Source organism: Chaetura pelagica, unplaced genomic scaffold, assembly GCF_000747805.2.
Source record: "Chaetura pelagica isolate M959 unplaced genomic scaffold, ChaPel_1.0 scaffold67, whole genome shotgun sequence".
NCBI lineage: Eukaryota > Metazoa > Chordata > Aves > Apodiformes > Apodidae > Chaetura > Chaetura pelagica.
The window spans coordinates 5,691,735-5,708,445 of record NW_009954107.1 but is presented as its reverse complement, the minus strand read 5'-3'; the positions used below and the strand labels follow the sequence as shown (position 1 = coordinate 5,708,445).

At 42.2% G+C, this 16,711-nt stretch overlaps 1 protein-coding gene across 2 annotated transcripts in view; it reads right to left on the bottom strand.

Moving 5' to 3' along the window:
• LNX1 (ligand of numb-protein X 1, E3 ubiquitin protein ligase) overlaps positions 1–16,711 on the bottom strand; it is a 71,501-nt gene that overhangs the window by 15,246 nt on the left and 39,544 nt on the right. For both annotated transcript variants that reach the window (XM_010002499.1, XM_010002500.1), the window contains exons 3-6: positions 15,988–16,143; positions 8,578–8,780; positions 5,492–5,863; positions 272–409 (exon numbers count right to left, since the gene is read on the bottom strand). In XM_010002499.1, coding sequence (XP_010000801.1) covers positions 272–409; positions 5,492–5,863; positions 8,578–8,780; positions 15,988–16,143 — 869 coding nt within the window. The remainder of the gene's footprint in view (positions 1–271; positions 410–5,491; positions 5,864–8,577; positions 8,781–15,987; positions 16,144–16,711) is intronic.

Genomic DNA, 16,711 nt, shown 5'->3' with positions numbered 1-16,711 from the left:
AAGAGTGTGTTCATGGCCACCATCTGCCCCTGAACTGCCAGCTGGGTCAAAGTCAGGACACTGTGTGTGCCTCTGTCCTATTCCTTCTCTCCCCACCCCAGACAGAGTCTGGGCAGAAGCAGTGTATAAATAATGAGCAGCACAGCTTTTATATTTGCAAAATACAACATGCTTCTTCTGGTGACAGAAACTAGAGATGACATCCCAGGTCACTAAAACACCCCCTGCCCTCCCAGCCCCCTGTCTCACACACAGCAGAGAAACCCCTCACCTTGCCAGGGTTGCTCCTCTCGGGGGGACAGGGCTGGGGGCTGCCTCTGCCGCAGCTCCAGCCTGTCTCCTGCAGGATGTCGGGGGTCTGCTGCCTGCTCTGCCGCGACACGATGAAGTGAACCTGCTTCTCGCTGGCCTGTAGGAGGAGGCAGAGCGTGAATCCCACTGTCTTGGTGAAATAAACCCCTGTGCTGCAGCCCCAGAGTTCACAAATCTTGGGTCCCATTTAAGCACGGTTTGAGTTTCCCACTAACGTGGTTGCGATGAGATAAAGCAATACCGACAATTCAGGTCAATAAAGCCCACAAAAATCTGCTGTCAATGACTTAGTACTTATCTTGAATGTTTAGTGTTAACCCTGAAAAACTCTTCCTATCTGCCCCAAATTTGTCTGGAAGTGGTGATCCACCACAGTGAGTGCTGATCAGCTCTCACACACTCCAGCGTTCACCACCACAGAGCAGCAACGTGCATGACACAGGAGAGAGACAGGCAGCCAGAACTGCTGCTGCTCCAGAGCTCTGAAAAAGATGCAATTAACCCTGTAACAAGGGATGTGCTCAAGCTCTGGCTGGTGAAAACGGGGAGTAAATAATGTAACTGGGTCCACCTGCGTGCAACAAGCATGACAAATGTAAGGCAGCTTAAAGAAAAGGATGTGTAACCATTTTGAGAAGTAAAATCTTACTGCACCAGAGCACCGAGGGCATAAGCAAACACCCAGAATAACAGTTTGGGATGGGAAACTAGCCCAAAGTCTCACTCTAGGAACAGGAACTGCAAAAACAATTAACCTAAAAGAAGCTCAAAATGCTTCTGGGCCTTTTTGCACAATGCAGTCATAATACTTACGTGCCTGAGAGTTGCTACAAAGCTTTTACTGAGTTATGTTTGCTCAGTATTTTTAAGGTGTTCTGTGTGCCTGATAGCAGTGTTATTAATTCAGTGTACAGGTGAATTTTTTTCTGAGATACTGAATCAGCACCACTGATTCACTGTTTCCTTAGAAGCAAATGGCTTCATTCTTCCCACAGTGAGGCTCATATGAATGTTTGGGACAACAGTGATGCAAAGGCAGAGCTGAGAGGCAATGGGGTTTAAGTGGGTAAACCACAGATTTCTGCCAAAAGAGCAGATCAACATACTGAACTGAAGAGTAGGAATAGCCTCAATGCTATAGACGCATGCTCAGAAGATAAAAAAAATTCATCCTCTAATCTCCTTCTTTCCCAGTTAAAGATCCTAGTGGTCTGGAAGGCAGGAGGAGCTCTTAAGGGCCGGTCTCCAGAGGGACTCCTGCCTGCTTGCTTGCAGCTTATTACCCAGGAACGCTCAGTGTCTAACGTGGAGCCCCCCTTTGAGCACATCAGGAGGCCTGATTCCCCTGGAGCTGCAACTAGCCATGTCTGCTGGTGCTGTACCACAGCCCTGGGGGCATCAGACCTCCAGACTAGCTTGCTGGCACACTGATGTGCTCTGCTCGCTGGGGAGAAGCTCCAAGGAAAGCTGGCATTGAAAAAGCAGCTGGAAACCAAACCCAGATCAAATTGCACTATTGAAATCAAATCTCCTGCAGACAATTAACAGAAGCCAGAGCCCCTGGGATTTTTGGTTTTTTTATAGTCTGGTTTGTCTTTTCTGAAGCTGGATTCAATAGTAGCAGCTGAGAGTTAAAAAAATGCTTCTGAAAAAATATCATTACGGTTAAAGAAAAAGCAACCTACCTCTCCTGAACCTCCAGTTTCAAGCCTGAAATCTCTATGTTCAGGCTGTGGCATTTCGAAGGAAGGTAACATCCCAGTAAAAAACATGCATTTCTTTGTCACTCCTAATATCTTGGGCATACTATTTTTTTCATCAGCAACTCAAATCTCTACAGCTTCATAATAAATAATTTGATACATACATATTTCAAAATAACTTTCTAGGTATTTCTACCAGGTCTAGTTTTATGGAATACTAATCCCTGGACTATGGTTTCAACTAGTGTCCAAAAGTAGACTGCTGTATCTTGGGAGGAAGGAAACCACTGTGGGCCCTAATCTGTAATATGATTTAGATGGAACAATACAAGACTCAACATCCTAAGGGCATATGGCCCCACAAAAATCCAGTTTTTTCTAAAACAAACAATTTCAACTTGCACAACTTCTGTTTAAAACTCATCTGCTGCCACATGGTTAGTCTCAAAGCTGGTTATTTAGAGGAAGGTTGTAAATATGATTAATTCTTGTGGAACGACTAGCAAAAGTTCAACAAGAGTCTCTGCTACAATGTCACATTTGTCTCCAGGTCAGTTGAGTTGAGTAATTTCCAAGAAGTTCAGAGTGTTTTAAAAAGTTATACAAACAATAAGATCAACTTTTGTATTTACGTATGTCCATATAAAACCCCATTAACATTTCTGCTGATCAGAATATCAAGCACTGATTCATTCTGATCCCTCTGTCCCTGCCTCTTACCACTTGCTTTTTCCCACAATTCCTTCTCTGTTTTTTTTTGTGCTGAAGCAAGAATTAAATAAATTAGGTTAGCTTTGAGACTGAATGGAAGCAATAGCTGAAACAATCTACTAGAATTAAAATTTGTGTTACAGCCAAAGTAAATCAAGTAGGGTGGCAGAGACATGGTGGCAACTTCTGGGCATCTAGTAGGCTGGAAATAGATGATCTTTAAGGTCCCTTCCAACCCAAATTATTATAAAAAAATAATAAAAATAAAATAAAAATTAGTGCATTTTTAAAGAAGGCAATATTGCATTTGGCAGGGACGATGGAGCACGTATATACACCACATCCTGGTCTCCTTTCTGCTGGTGGTGGTGGTTGTGATGGAGAGGGGGTTGTGCCCCCATCACAGCTGTTCTGAACTGTTGCAGTGGAGAGAGAGGAGGGCAAACACCTGGGAGCAGTGAAGTCTGTTTCAACCTGTGCAGCTTGGCTTGATGTGCTCACATGAATGCCCTCTGATCTGTTACCTTGTTCCTTTTCTTGTCACTCCCATGGAAAACAGATGCAGAATGTCACGATATTTAGATTAGAAGTGCCACATCTGACACAAGGCCATGACTAAAGATAACACGACAAATAGGAAGCAGCAAACTCCCAAGTGTTACAATGTGTGCACGTTCCTAATTAGCACTTCCACCCTTTCTTCATTTCAGTTCTTGTGACTGAGCTTATAAACAGCCAGACACCTAATCTACTGATTAACAACTGCTTCACATATGCTAATATGTAATTGCTAAAGGCCTCAAGAATCGGATTTGTCTCACTTATTCATTATTTAGAGGTCAAAATAAATCACATTCCACAGAAATACGATGTCCTCCCAGCTGTGCCTGGCCTAACAAACCACTCCCACCTTTTAATTAATGTTAAGTGTGTTTTTAAAGAAACCAGTGGTGTATTTGAAGCTTCCACCACCATTAATTTGAAGACCTCGATGCACTGTGAGTGACACATGCTAAGGTCTCAACAGGCAGGATACTGTTGAGAAATCAGAGCACACAGTAAAACATCCCTTCGTGTAAGAAGCAAATGCAAACCAGTTGTGGCTTCAGCATAATGGTTTTTCTCTGGCATAACATGGAAAAAGGAAAGGCAAACCATAATTGATGAAAAAACATGACAAAAAAAGACACAGGTTCTGGGAATTTTGCATTAGACAAATGTGATTCATGGAGCTCACATCAATGCAGTGTAATCCTGGCTGTTTGGAAACCTGAGTCTCCCTCCCCTTTGATGGGCATGTTGTTTAATTTCCCAGGGACTAGTGTGCTTTTCAAGCATTATTATAAATAACATCCAGTCTTTGGAACCCAATAAGAGCTTTAGTTGCATTTTTAAACTCTTGTATGTGAATGGTCTCATTAGTAATTTTTTCCATTTCATTTCTAGGCTACATGTGTGTTTTGCTTATGAAGCACTGCTGCCTTGTGTTGTAGCCATAAAGAACTGTTCCAAGAATACCAATTTTTTAGAAAGGTTTTCATTCTAGACTTGTTTCCCTCAGAGAATTCAAGCCTCCCCCCACACTGCCTTCTGCTCTCAGTTAGTGAGCTACATAAAGTAATCCAGAAAGATGCAGGACCACAATTTTAACAACTGGCATTATGCAAGGGTTTCTTGACCTATGCTATAAACTTCTCAATAAAAGTGTGCTACAGCCAACTGTGAAGCTATTCTAAAGGAGGAATCCTTTCCAAAAATGCAAGAATTCAAAGGCTTCTTTTGGTCCAGCTCACGTTAACCTGATGATAGCTGTTGGTAAGAGAAAGCAGCCAGCCTGATTTGACATCTTGTTATTGAGGCACATGAAATTCTTGAATATGTGAACACTCTCCATGCCTCCAAATGAAATGTAAAATTGCACAAGTATAATAACTGCTATAAATATGAGACAAAAGCAACAAAAGATTCTTGGCTTTGCTTTTTATGTTGAAGTTTTCTAAAAAACATAGGCTGTAGAGAAAGAAAAAAATGAAAGTAGTTCTGGAGGGGACATTAGGCAGAAGCTGATTCTGTAGCTGAGAAAGGCACAAGGTTTTATTCTGATGGTTTTGTGGTAAAACAGCTTAGTGCACTGCAGAGGTACCCTGTTAGTTCCCCATGTGAGCCTAAATAGAGATTTATAAAAACTGCAGCTACAGATCTATTTTATCCATAACATCTGAATTCCATATGCTGGATTTAGGTAAGAAATATCTGCAACTTATGGAGTACCTTCAGTCACAAAACACACCCATGGGAAATCACTGAGTCTGGAAGAGTGGCATTCATCCTGAAACATGCAGTCCATTGCTTTAGACTGCTCTGGTTTGCTCCAGACCTGTACCAGGAAGCACTGTGGCTCCTTCTGAGCTGGGGGAGTCAGGACTCAGCTGGACCCAGTGATCCCAGGGTGCAGGCTGGCCTGCCTTTTGGCAGATGTCACGACACTTTGTTGATGCAGAGTATCGGGATGTCTACATTGATCTGTACATTACAAAGCCTGGTGGTAGATGGCATCACTGCAAGTCCACACCCATATTCATCCTTATACCCCAATGAAACCAAGGAGATTTTAGAGGTGTAAATTCTCATCCAATCTTCACACATTTCCTTCCTCTACCAAGTACACACGCATTAAGTTAGGCCCCTCCTTTGCAACTGACCGAGAATACAGTGCTTGGCTTTCACCAAGTTGGGAAAGCGGGGTCAGAGTGGTGGTGACAAACCTGTATCAGCTGGGCTGCACTCTCGGGACTGCCGTACCGGTGGTCGTGCCCGTTGATGGCCAGCACCCGGTCATTCTCCTGGAGCTGCCCGTCGCGGGCGGCCACGCCGCCCTGCAGCAGGTTGAAGACAAAAACCCCCGGCTCATCGGCCTTGCGAACCAGCTTTATTCCCAGCTGCTCGTCCGGGCTGCTTTTGTTCAGCACAACATGGAAGCTGTTGTCCCTGTTGCAGTGAGCATCAAGAGGAAGTTGGCTGTTCCGGCACCGGTACCTCTGCTCTCGGAGCACTGTCAGTCGGAGCACGTGGCAGGGTTGCTTCAGGATTGACAGGGCATAGTTGTGAGGCACATTTTTTATGTCCATGCCGTTTACCTGGAAGAGAGAAGCATAAGTCAGCAGCAGCAAGACTGTCTAATCTGAATTGGCACTGGAGCGGACAGATCTATTTACACAGATGTCTTCGCAGAAAGTGACTGTTTCAAACCATGTCACGCAGGAGGCCAAGTTTGCAGTGCAGAAGAGTCTTTCCCCCAAGGAAAGAACATGCTGTACAGACACTTTCTGCCTTTTTTTTCCCCTTTCTCCCTGACAGTCTCCAGACATACATGTTATTCTTCAGCTTTATTATTGCTCTTTCCCAAGCTCCAATATCCTTTCATATATCTTAGTTTTATTCCACTAGCTTCTGATTTGGAATTGCCTTGCCAGCCTTTCCTTTCACTCCCACCACTTTCCTGCTGTTTTTCTTCTTCATTATCTCCCAGCTGCTCTAGGTAGAGTAAAAAAATGTTCCTCACTAAAGAATTTCTAATTAAAATGAAGAAAAGAGCCTTAAGTAGTAGTTTAAATGGCCTGGGAATTTACTAACAATTATGCTGATATACCACACCAGAAAATCGAGATTCTTACATTTCTCTGTGTTTTCCAGGTAAGATTTAGCTCAGGTGGCAGTAAAGCTGCATAACTGCCACTTTTGTAACTTGTCTGGGGAAAAGAATGAGAAAAACAAGAGCTTTCAGTCAATCCTGTCATGTAGGTGTGTGTAAGAGTGACTAGGCATTGCACTTTATCACTGCTAAATGAAAACCACTTGCAAAGTTGTAATTCATTGCTGGCTGGAAACACCGAATCAGACAAGTTATTTCCATGTAGTTTTACATTGCACAGGTTGAACCATTTCAATACTGAGCAATGTCTCCAAACTGCAACAGAAATGCTCCTCAGCATTGACAAAAGCACTCGACTGGCATTTGGTTTTGCAGGCTGTCTGTGTGGGCACAAAGGGGCTGTCCACACCACCATCTGATGGGGGTACTGTACGCCTAAGAGACATAGCTCAACTAACTTTAAGTTGCCAGCTTGGGTACCATGACCAGCATGAGCTTCACCAGCATGGGGCTGAAATTGGTGGGAAGTCTTGGTAAATCCCTGGGCAGTCAGCCTCGGACAGAAAGAGCTGAGCTGCAATCACAGCTTCCCACTAAAGCCTGGATGTGCACTGCAGGAACAGTTTTTGCCTCAGTGGTGCCATTAACTCTGCTGCTCTGTGCTGGTACCAAGAAAAAAAGCCTCCCTGAAACACATGACCAGGGGACACTCATCCAGCTGCCACCTGGAAATGCAATCTGGAGGCTTGTTTAACCAGTGCCAGAGTGGAGTATGCCCACACCACGATCCTGAGAAACCTTTTTGGCCATAATCTGTCAGATGTGAAGCAGAAGGCAAGTCACAACCCTGGCATGCCTCGAGTGTCTTCAGCTACCACGGTGGTCAGCTAGAAGAGCATGGTGGTTTACGGGTGGTGTTCTGAACTTCAAAGGATGGTATTCTTAATAATTACTCACACAGAATATGTGGTAGAGAGAACCACTCGCTAACCTTACCAGCCAGGCATGCCACAGCAGGCAGTAAGATGAACATCCAGAATCCTACCTGGAAGATGACCCTGAGATGTGCATGCCAGATCTTGCAGTCCACCCCACTTCTAATTCCTGTAAGCTTTATCCCAGCTAAAGCTGCACTGGTTAGCTTGGATACCAGCATCACACTGGCCATGGCATCATAGCTCACAGTAAACAAAGCAGCCTGCTCAAATGTTTGCCTGTAATTTGGAAAACCTATGCTGACCTCTTTGCCATCTCTGGCCACACTGTCACCTTTACTTGAGCTAAGTGATTTAACCTGCTTTGGGTATACTTGGGTGAGCTGCAGTTGTACCGTTGGCTTGCAATGTGAATATACTTGTGCACTCCAACTACACACCATCAAAGCAACGAAAGGAACTCATACTTTTGGTTATCACTCTTGTCCTCTAAGGATTGAAGCATCAATGTAACTTAGCCTCTTTGCAGAGCTCCAAGTAGCTGGGGCAGCCAGGAGGGCAAAAGCGATTGCTGAAGCTACTGCTCACATGATACCTGATCTTCAACCATCTAGCCTAATTCTTGTTCATCTGCTATTCATTTCTATAGAAATAGGACCAGGACTAGCAGCCAATGGCTAATGCCTGAATGCTGCTTGAGTTTGTTCTTGGGGATTTCACTTGTGGCTGCTCAAGAAGCAGCATTCCCAAAACAGAGCGGGCAGTATCTCACACTCTGCAGTGTAGAACTCACCATGCAGAGGAGCTAGATGCTGAAATAATCCCAATCAGGGACCTATGACCTGTCCTGGTTTAAGTGGGATATAAGGCAATGGAAACCTCACTAGCTGAGATTTGAGCCCACAGTTCAGTAGAAACAAACTGGGCAAAAAGCCCAGCCTCTGATTTAGAAAAAAATCTTTCTTACCACTAGGTCAGAAACGCCAACAGTCTATTGCTCTACACTGCCCTTATCTATCATGTTTGGGCAGAAATCAGAGAGGTTTGCTAGCAAATAGGAAGAACAAACATATCTATGAGCCTCCTCAAAAATTGTTGAAATTAATGAAATCATCACAGCATGCAGAGGGACTGAATGCCTTTCTACACACATTATTCTATCCACATAAACATGCAACTTTGCAGATCTCATCTCATGATTGACTTTTACACTGTCTTATTCTTTGTTAGGATACTTTTATCTTGTACCTCCACAGTACCGTACCTTTAGTATCATGTCTCCAGGCAGCAATCTTCCATCTCTGGCAATTACCCCATCTCGATAAATATGCTGTATAATAATGTGAACCAAAGGAGTTTCACTGCCTCCCACAATCCTAATGGCCAGGTTTTCATGGGGATCAGTTCGGTTGATCTTAATGCAGGTAACTTCCCCATCTGGAATCAGATGATACAACCTGGGAAAACCTGGAAATGCACATTGTAAGGTATTTATTTGACATTACAGCTTTGCTTTGTTCAAACATGCACCACATAACTTCAAGTACCTGTCCGTTATCCAAACCAGGTTTTATGCATAGATACATAAATGGGGAGGAAAGGATACCTATGCTTGCTGAGCAGACTTGAAGGGATTTTTTAAAAAATTAATTCATTCAAACTTCCTTTCCTTCCCCTCCACAAAACACAGCCCTAAACATTTGATGTAATCCAGCCAAATTAAAAGTACTTTAAACCAGTTACACGTGCTCATAATTTAAGGGAACAAAATATGTTTTCAGTCACCAGGGACCCCTCTGAACCAAGCAACAGTTCCTTGCTGGCCCTAGAGCCGTGGACAACTTGACAATCTTTCATCTCTGCTGTGGTGGGCAGAACATCCCATCTCAGTGGAAGTATATCAGGCTGCCCTGTTTTCCTCCATTTTTGTGCCAAAGCTGAGGTGTTTGACTCATGACACCCAAGGAAGCATTTTTTACCTTCAGCTAACAGAAAGGCAAGAGTTCTCAGGCAACACAAAGCATGTGGCAGATTCCCTACCAGACCCCTCTTCTTTCATCTCTGCTTGAACTCCAGGAAGCAGTAATGACTGGCTCTCACTGTGACATGTCTGTTTTGAAATCACAGAGTGTTCAAGGTGCCTGGAAGGAAAGATGTCTGCTGGCCTGGCAGTCTGGGTATGGGGAAGAGACACTAATGGTGGGCAGGGGTCAATTTTTGATTTATAATGCATTTATAGCATCTCCTCTTCCAAACTCTACTTTTCAAATGGCATGTTTGCTTTCACAGCATGCCACTAATACTTTCTTTCCTTCTAGGTAAATTAAAAATTCTAATCCACATTCAAAAGTAAGCAAAGTTGAAGTAAAAGCAACAGTGAGTCTTCTAGCACAGGCATATCAGCCTACTAATTCCTTTGAATCCCCCATAGGTGAGAGAAAGCTTTTGAGTTTTTTGTGTATGGGTCCAATCCAGCCCTTGTAAGAAAAACCTGAAAGTCAAAGAATGAAATGCTAATATTTTTTCAATAACCTATTTTAGAAATGAAAGTACAGTGACTGTTACTGAATAGCAGTAAAACGTTAAATGAAAATTAACAGAGCAGTATCTGAGATAGAATAGACATTTTCTACTACAGAATTAGCAGGCAGCAAACCAGCAAGGCACCAAAACCTTTTGGGAGAGAGGAAGGGGAAAGAAAGAGCAGGAAAAAAATATTAAGAAACACCACGTGGCATCCCTTACCACTTCTTTGATCATATGCTCTTCCAGGCGGGAAGCTGTCTTCTTCCACGGCTGTAAAAAGCACCTACCGGTAGCACAGACTTCAACTTTGTGGTTTTGCACAGAGTTGACAGGTAATAAAAGTCTATCTAGATAACAATGCAGCCTTCATCAACCTAATATCTAAGTCTTCATTTAGTTTATACTCTCGTAGTACCAGCTTCTGCACTAAAGCAGGTTTATTTTGGTTTTGCACACAACTTTAATGTGTCCGGGATGGAACGCGTTTTACATTTTCTATATTATCTCTAATTTCTGAACTTTATTTGCTCAGCTCATAACTTGTTTGCTTCTCTCTAGCCTGAAGGGTGGGTTCACTCCATCTAAATCCAGGTCTATAAGCCAAATGCATAATCTGGTGAGCTGCTTGCTCTGGCTTCCTTTACAGTGCGCATGTACCCAAACGGAGTGATACCCACTTCACTGCTAAACCTCCCCTGGATGTGCTAAGCTCACTCCACTCCACTGCTATATGTAAGAAGAAAGACACAATTAGTTCTGACATTTCAGTGGGGTACTTAAAAATCAGATGATACAAGTACTCCCCAAAAATCACCCAAAGCCTGATTCCTGCTTCAGAATAAGTGTGCACAATTTACAGTCTCGGTGTGACCATAAGGGTGTTCATGTGTAAAAATACAAATTATGCCCAGATTTTCTCTGTATGTAAGTAGCATAAGTAAATATCTCTGTGTATTTTGCAGACTACCAAAGCAGTCCTATAGTAGAACTATTTCCATTTCTCATTGCATGATGATTCAAGTCATGTCCTAGCAAACTGTGCTTTCTGACTTAAACACTCATTCTCCCATAGTCATTCCAAAAACTTTTCTGAAGGAATGAACCAGTTACATCTCTTGACCATGGAGAAGTGCAGGCTGAACAAGCTATTGACACTCTCATGTTTTTTCAGTATGTAATTATCCCAGAGCAAAACCAAAGCAAATTGGAAGTGAACAAGTCTCTACACTTACTTAATATACACATACATCTTTATATAAGGTATGAACTTATGTAAGTTTCTTTGCATCTTGAACCCTCTTGAAACTCTCACCAGGTTTATTAAGTCTTGCAGTGTCACTTGGCTGACTTTCAATATGACTTTATGCAGATTCTTATAGAGGAATTTTTAATACCTAATTTCCTTCTGGAGTGACAGTCTACAACAAAATAAATCTTCCAAAGACATTTTTCTCGCCAGTCTGCAAGTCCCTATGGTATCTCTTTACATAACTCACAGAAAGTACTGCCTCATCTCCTGTCTTTATTTGATTTTTTAATTTGATCCTCCTTTGATTCTTTATAGAATATAATTAACGAATTGCACCATTTTCACCTCAGATGAGCCAAGCAACCAAAATAACTCCATGCTCTCTTAATTTCCACTCTCTTCATTGAAGATTGCCTCTCATTCTTATCTCAGACCTATACACAGAGGTTTGTCTTACCAACAACCTAGACTGTCATAGGTGAAAGGTCAATGCATATTTTGATAAACTGACAGTAAATTTGACAAAATAAATCTGTACAATAGACAAATTCGTTTTTAATAAGAAAATTCACGTCTCCTTTTTGCCCAGTCTGCCTACATTGTGTGCAGTTTGATGCAAACCTACCAAGTCTTTTTCAAGATTATGCCATGTCTGGAAAGCAATGTCTTCAACTTGAATTTTTCTAGTGTATATACCATACCCAGAGGAGGTGAAACCTGCTCCAGCACCTGGTTGTGTACAGCGAATAGGGCCTCAGCAGCCCAATTTAGGGGACTTCAACTGGCTTGAGGGCTTGTTCCACTCACGTACACATGACATGTTGTAAGACTGGAGCATTAGTTCACACAGATATAATTTGCCAGCCCTTAAGCTCCTAATTAGAATTCTCCATTTTCTTTGACCAGGTTTTCCACAACAGGAAAACCCAGGAATATTTCATACCTTTCTTTACCATTTTATATTTCCAGTCCTTAAATATTGAAGAGCTGCTGAATCTAGAAAGAAGAGAACTTTCTGTCTTGTTTTTGGTGATTCTTGCAGGTTTTCCCACAGATTGTTGTGGTTTTGTCACCGGGGGTTGTATGGAGCATTCTGAATCTGTCAACATAATAAAATGTCATCTGCATTCAGAAAGATTATGTGCTTTTTTCCCCTCAAACAATGTTTTCATTATGTTAATGTGCAATTTTATCGATACTTTCACATATCCAATTCCAATAAAAAATAACATAGGAGAGACCAGCTTTACACAGTAAACTCTGCTTGTCTGGTACAATGTAGGACACTGAACACTCATTAATCTAGTGGCCATAAGACTGTAATAGAAAATTTTAAGTATGCTGTATATTTGATCTCCACAGTTTATACTACTTAATGGTAGTGTTCCCTCAGTGCTTGAGTTTCAACTGACTTCTGTGTGCACTGTGCCCCTTCTGACAGTGCTGCCATCAGGATAACTTCTGCCTTCATTCCCAATATTCAGTGTGACAAATCACTGTGTAACATTTGTTATGACTCCTGAGTCCAGATTAATCAAAAGTCACTGTAAACAAAACCTGTGTCTCAGGTTGCAAATCCTTATTTAGATCAGAAGGTTTCACTAATGTGAGGTGCCAGCCCCTCCCCCACAAATAAGGCTATCTGCAGGGACACACACTCATGCTACCCAGCATCTAGTCACCAGAATTTTAACAAAGATTGTGTAACCTGTTCTTAGAAATTTCCTGTGTCTGTGAATGTCACGTACACTTGCCCTGGTGTAGGACTTCATTCTGCAACTCTTCCTTCCCAATTGGTTCTCATTTAGCAGTTCATTCTCCCAGCGGTTTGCCATAATTTTGATTTAATGCCTTCCATTAAATCTTCAGGGATGCTGGTCCAATGCAAGGGACAGGTAGAAGGCAATGCCAGCTTTAATGACTCTTCTTGCTTCTGGACATTCCTCTCACCAAAAGAGTCCCAAAAGAACTAAAATGAAACTGTTGTAGATTTGAATGTGCCTCAGATGAGCTGTGGCTATCTCATCTCCAGCAGGCAAAGTTTATCCATCTGCAGTGGAGGAAACACTACAGAGCCAACCTCTTTCTTCTGGAAATTGCCTGACTCATTGTCCTAGAGCAGAGTGCTTTGAACAAGTTCTGCAAGATTTCCATCAGCTGTTTTGGGAAATTGGAACTGCAACTGAATCAAAATTTGGGGAAAACAGGAACAACATGCATTTCTTGTGGGGTGCACCCCTCCTGAGACAGAAGTTGGACTGTATCGTCTTCTCTTGGGGCTGGATAAGCCACTTTCTTTTCTGCATGCAGAGAGCCTTAATTCCGTGAAATGGTTGATACCTAGAGCCAGCTGTGTTTCATTACCTTATTTTTCTTCATGTACCTTTCCCAAACATTACAGTATTCATAGTATCTACCTGTTTCATATATATATATAAAATACAACAATGCTCAGACTGAACCATAGGAATGAGACACACTGATACAACAGAGAGAGAGTCTGTTCTGTGATCCTGCCAGGGCTGCCTTGGTCTTGACTGCTGCAAAGCAATAACAGATGGTAACTGCACTCACCATGTGACTAAGAAGGATGTGTTTGACTTTGAACAACACTTGACACACTCAAACAATTTATTTTACAATGGCTTGACTGCAAAATGGAACTGATGGATGTTTTTGAAACCCAACAGCACAGCTCCCTTTTACTGTAAAACTGTACAGAGGTTTTTGCAATTGTGTTTCCAAATTGTTTCCTCCTAAAGCATTACCTGGGTTAGGACTTGTACTTGTAGATCAGTTTGAGTCAAGGTCATTTACACTAGTAGAACCAGTCAGTAGTTATTACATCTTAAATGCATCAGTGCCCGGAGGATGTCCCTGTCATGTTCCCTCATGTCTCAGAATGAAACAATCTCTTTTAAGCTTTCCTAACTTCTACTTCAGACTTGAAAAGTTGTTTCTAGTTGTAAGTGATATTAATGAGATAACTCTATCACAAAGTTGTGTGCTGCACTACAGTTACTTCTTTGCTTCCCTTATTAAAAGATGATCACATTATTAAAAAATGAGAAATACTTCACACCTTCTTAATCCAAACATTTTCCCATCAGTGTTTGCACTTCTCATTCACTTTTAACATTTTCTTTAGTTTGCACAGTTCTCTGCTGAAAATGTCACCAAAAAGAGGAACAAAGAAAGCCTGGATCATTTAAAACCAAAATGGGTACATATGGCAAATCAAACCACAGGTTGCAAATGAAAATCAGAAAGTATTCTTCACAGTGCAGGACTGCTTGCAGCTCCAGGGATAAGACAGCATAAGACTGTAACTATTTATCTGTTGTAATTATAACAGAAACACATTTGTGATTAGACATATTTTTTCCACTAGCAAAGGAGTTTTCTAAAACCAGTACTGCATTCACCTTCAAGTTAAGCAGAATTGTGGCTATTTGAATATTTTTTTCTCCAACATGAGGAATTTTTGTTTCCTCTTGCACCCTTCACAGTCATATTGCAACTGAGCATTGGCCCAATAGATAGATCAGCTTCAGATTAAAGGCACATACACACTCTGCAGTGGGCAAATAGTTCATTTGATATCAGTGCTGCTGATGCTGAGGGTCAATGCATAGGTAGGCATTATGGTTTTTGTTCTCAGAGACATCTGAACTAAGGTAAGGGACTTCTGAAAACTGGGGAGAAATGGACTATAATATATTGAGATTTGCCATAACATATGACAGCACCTTTATCAAGAAGAGGTTATCAACCAGGAGGAGTTATTTCACTCTGTGCCCACTATCAGCCTGGCACAGTCTCAGCTTTATTCTGCTCATACACTGATTAAGCTTGGTGAGGAAAGGAGCCACCAGAGGAGGTGGTGAGGTGCTGTCCAATCTCCTGGAGCAATGAAACATGGCTGAGGTGTGCTCTCAGGTGGTCCCAGACATGAACCTTCGAAACTTGGGTCAAGGCAGCAGCAGCTTTTACACTGGGTGTGGGGACCTCTGAGGCCAGTGCCACCACACACAGATGCATCTCCCTTCCCAGGAGAGCAGAATGGCAATGGGGAGACAGACACATAGGACTGCCTTTTTCCAGTGGGTTTGGGCTGGACCTTTAGTAAGCACAGGGGCACAGCATACCACAGCTATCCATAAAGACTGAGCAGCAGATCTAACCACGAGTCCACCTGCAGACTGCTCAGAACAGCTGATGATTTAAAAAAATAAATAAAAGAAGAAAGCATACAGAACTGGAGGAGAAAACAAGCCTCCAGCTGGCAGGATGATGATAACTGCTACAGAAAGAAGTATATTAATTTCCTTCTCCAACAAGAAGAAACAGAGAGCCTTTGAGATGCCATTGCACAAAGCACATGTTGCAAAGGACTGAGTAGAAGTCTTTGTCAAAGTTGTATTTGTATTGGTGTAAGTTGCTTGCTTACATTTAAAGACAAAATTTCAGAACTGTGTAATCAAAATGCATTATTTGCATATATAATTAATACAGTAATTTAGGTATCCAGTTTCTGTGATCTCATACGTGAGATCACTAAGTAATTAGTTAATTACTCATTAAGTAATTAAATGCATACCTGTTTTTTCCAGTGCAGTAGAATATATTTGGAAGATTACAGGCATGCTGGGTGCAGAGGAATGAAACTACAAGCAGACTCAAGTAGAGAATTACAATCTTGACACTGTCAATGGGACCCCAGAGTGACTGTCACTTCAGGGTCCCATTACATGGAGTAAATGCTGCTTTTTCTGGGTGTTTTTTAATCATGCACTGCCCACCACATGAAAGGCATGTCCATCATGGACATCCAGCTGCCATGTGGATAGGGTCTCCTACCCCACTTTAAGTGTCAACACAAGGAGAATAAAGCATTACCTTCATCTCCAGCAGCAGAGTTTCCAACAGTCTCCCTTTCCTGGTCAGCCTGGTTGGAAACAGCACTTCCACTTTTTGTCCTTCGAAGAACACTGAACGCCTTGTTTATTTTTTTAAAAGATCTGCTTCTTATAGTGGAGCGTTCAAAGTGACGAGCTGCAGCAGCAGGGAAAAACAAATCAATACAGGGCAGCAGTTCTGGGCTAGGAACACATTATTTCTGCAGCCTCGGTATATGACAGGGCATCACATCACCAGTAAGACCTCCTGCAGTTCACCTTTGCACCTGACTCCAGCTGATATTCCAAGGTTGCACCTGCCTGAATCTAGGTACGACTGTTCCACCCCTGTTCCACACCCTGGAATTGCCACCTTCCCTGTCTGTTTTGGCAGCCACACACAAAAATCTCCTGTGAATGTGATAGCCTGGGAGGGAATAAACCTCAGCCAAGGCAGAATCAGCAGCAATCCAGTGAAAAATGCATATAAAAGGAAGAAGCACTGCCCTTCCCAAGGTATGTCAATTGAAAAAAAGAAAAAAAAAAAAGCTGGAAATTGTTAGAAACTCTTCTTGAAAAACAAACCATAATACTGCCTCAAAACCCTGCAATGCTTCTAAAGCTGCCAATGTTGGTAAAGAATTTCATGTCAAAAATGCAAAGATTATCAGATGGGAGGGACCAACTAAGCCACATCTTCTAACCTGGGCAAAGCAATACCAAAC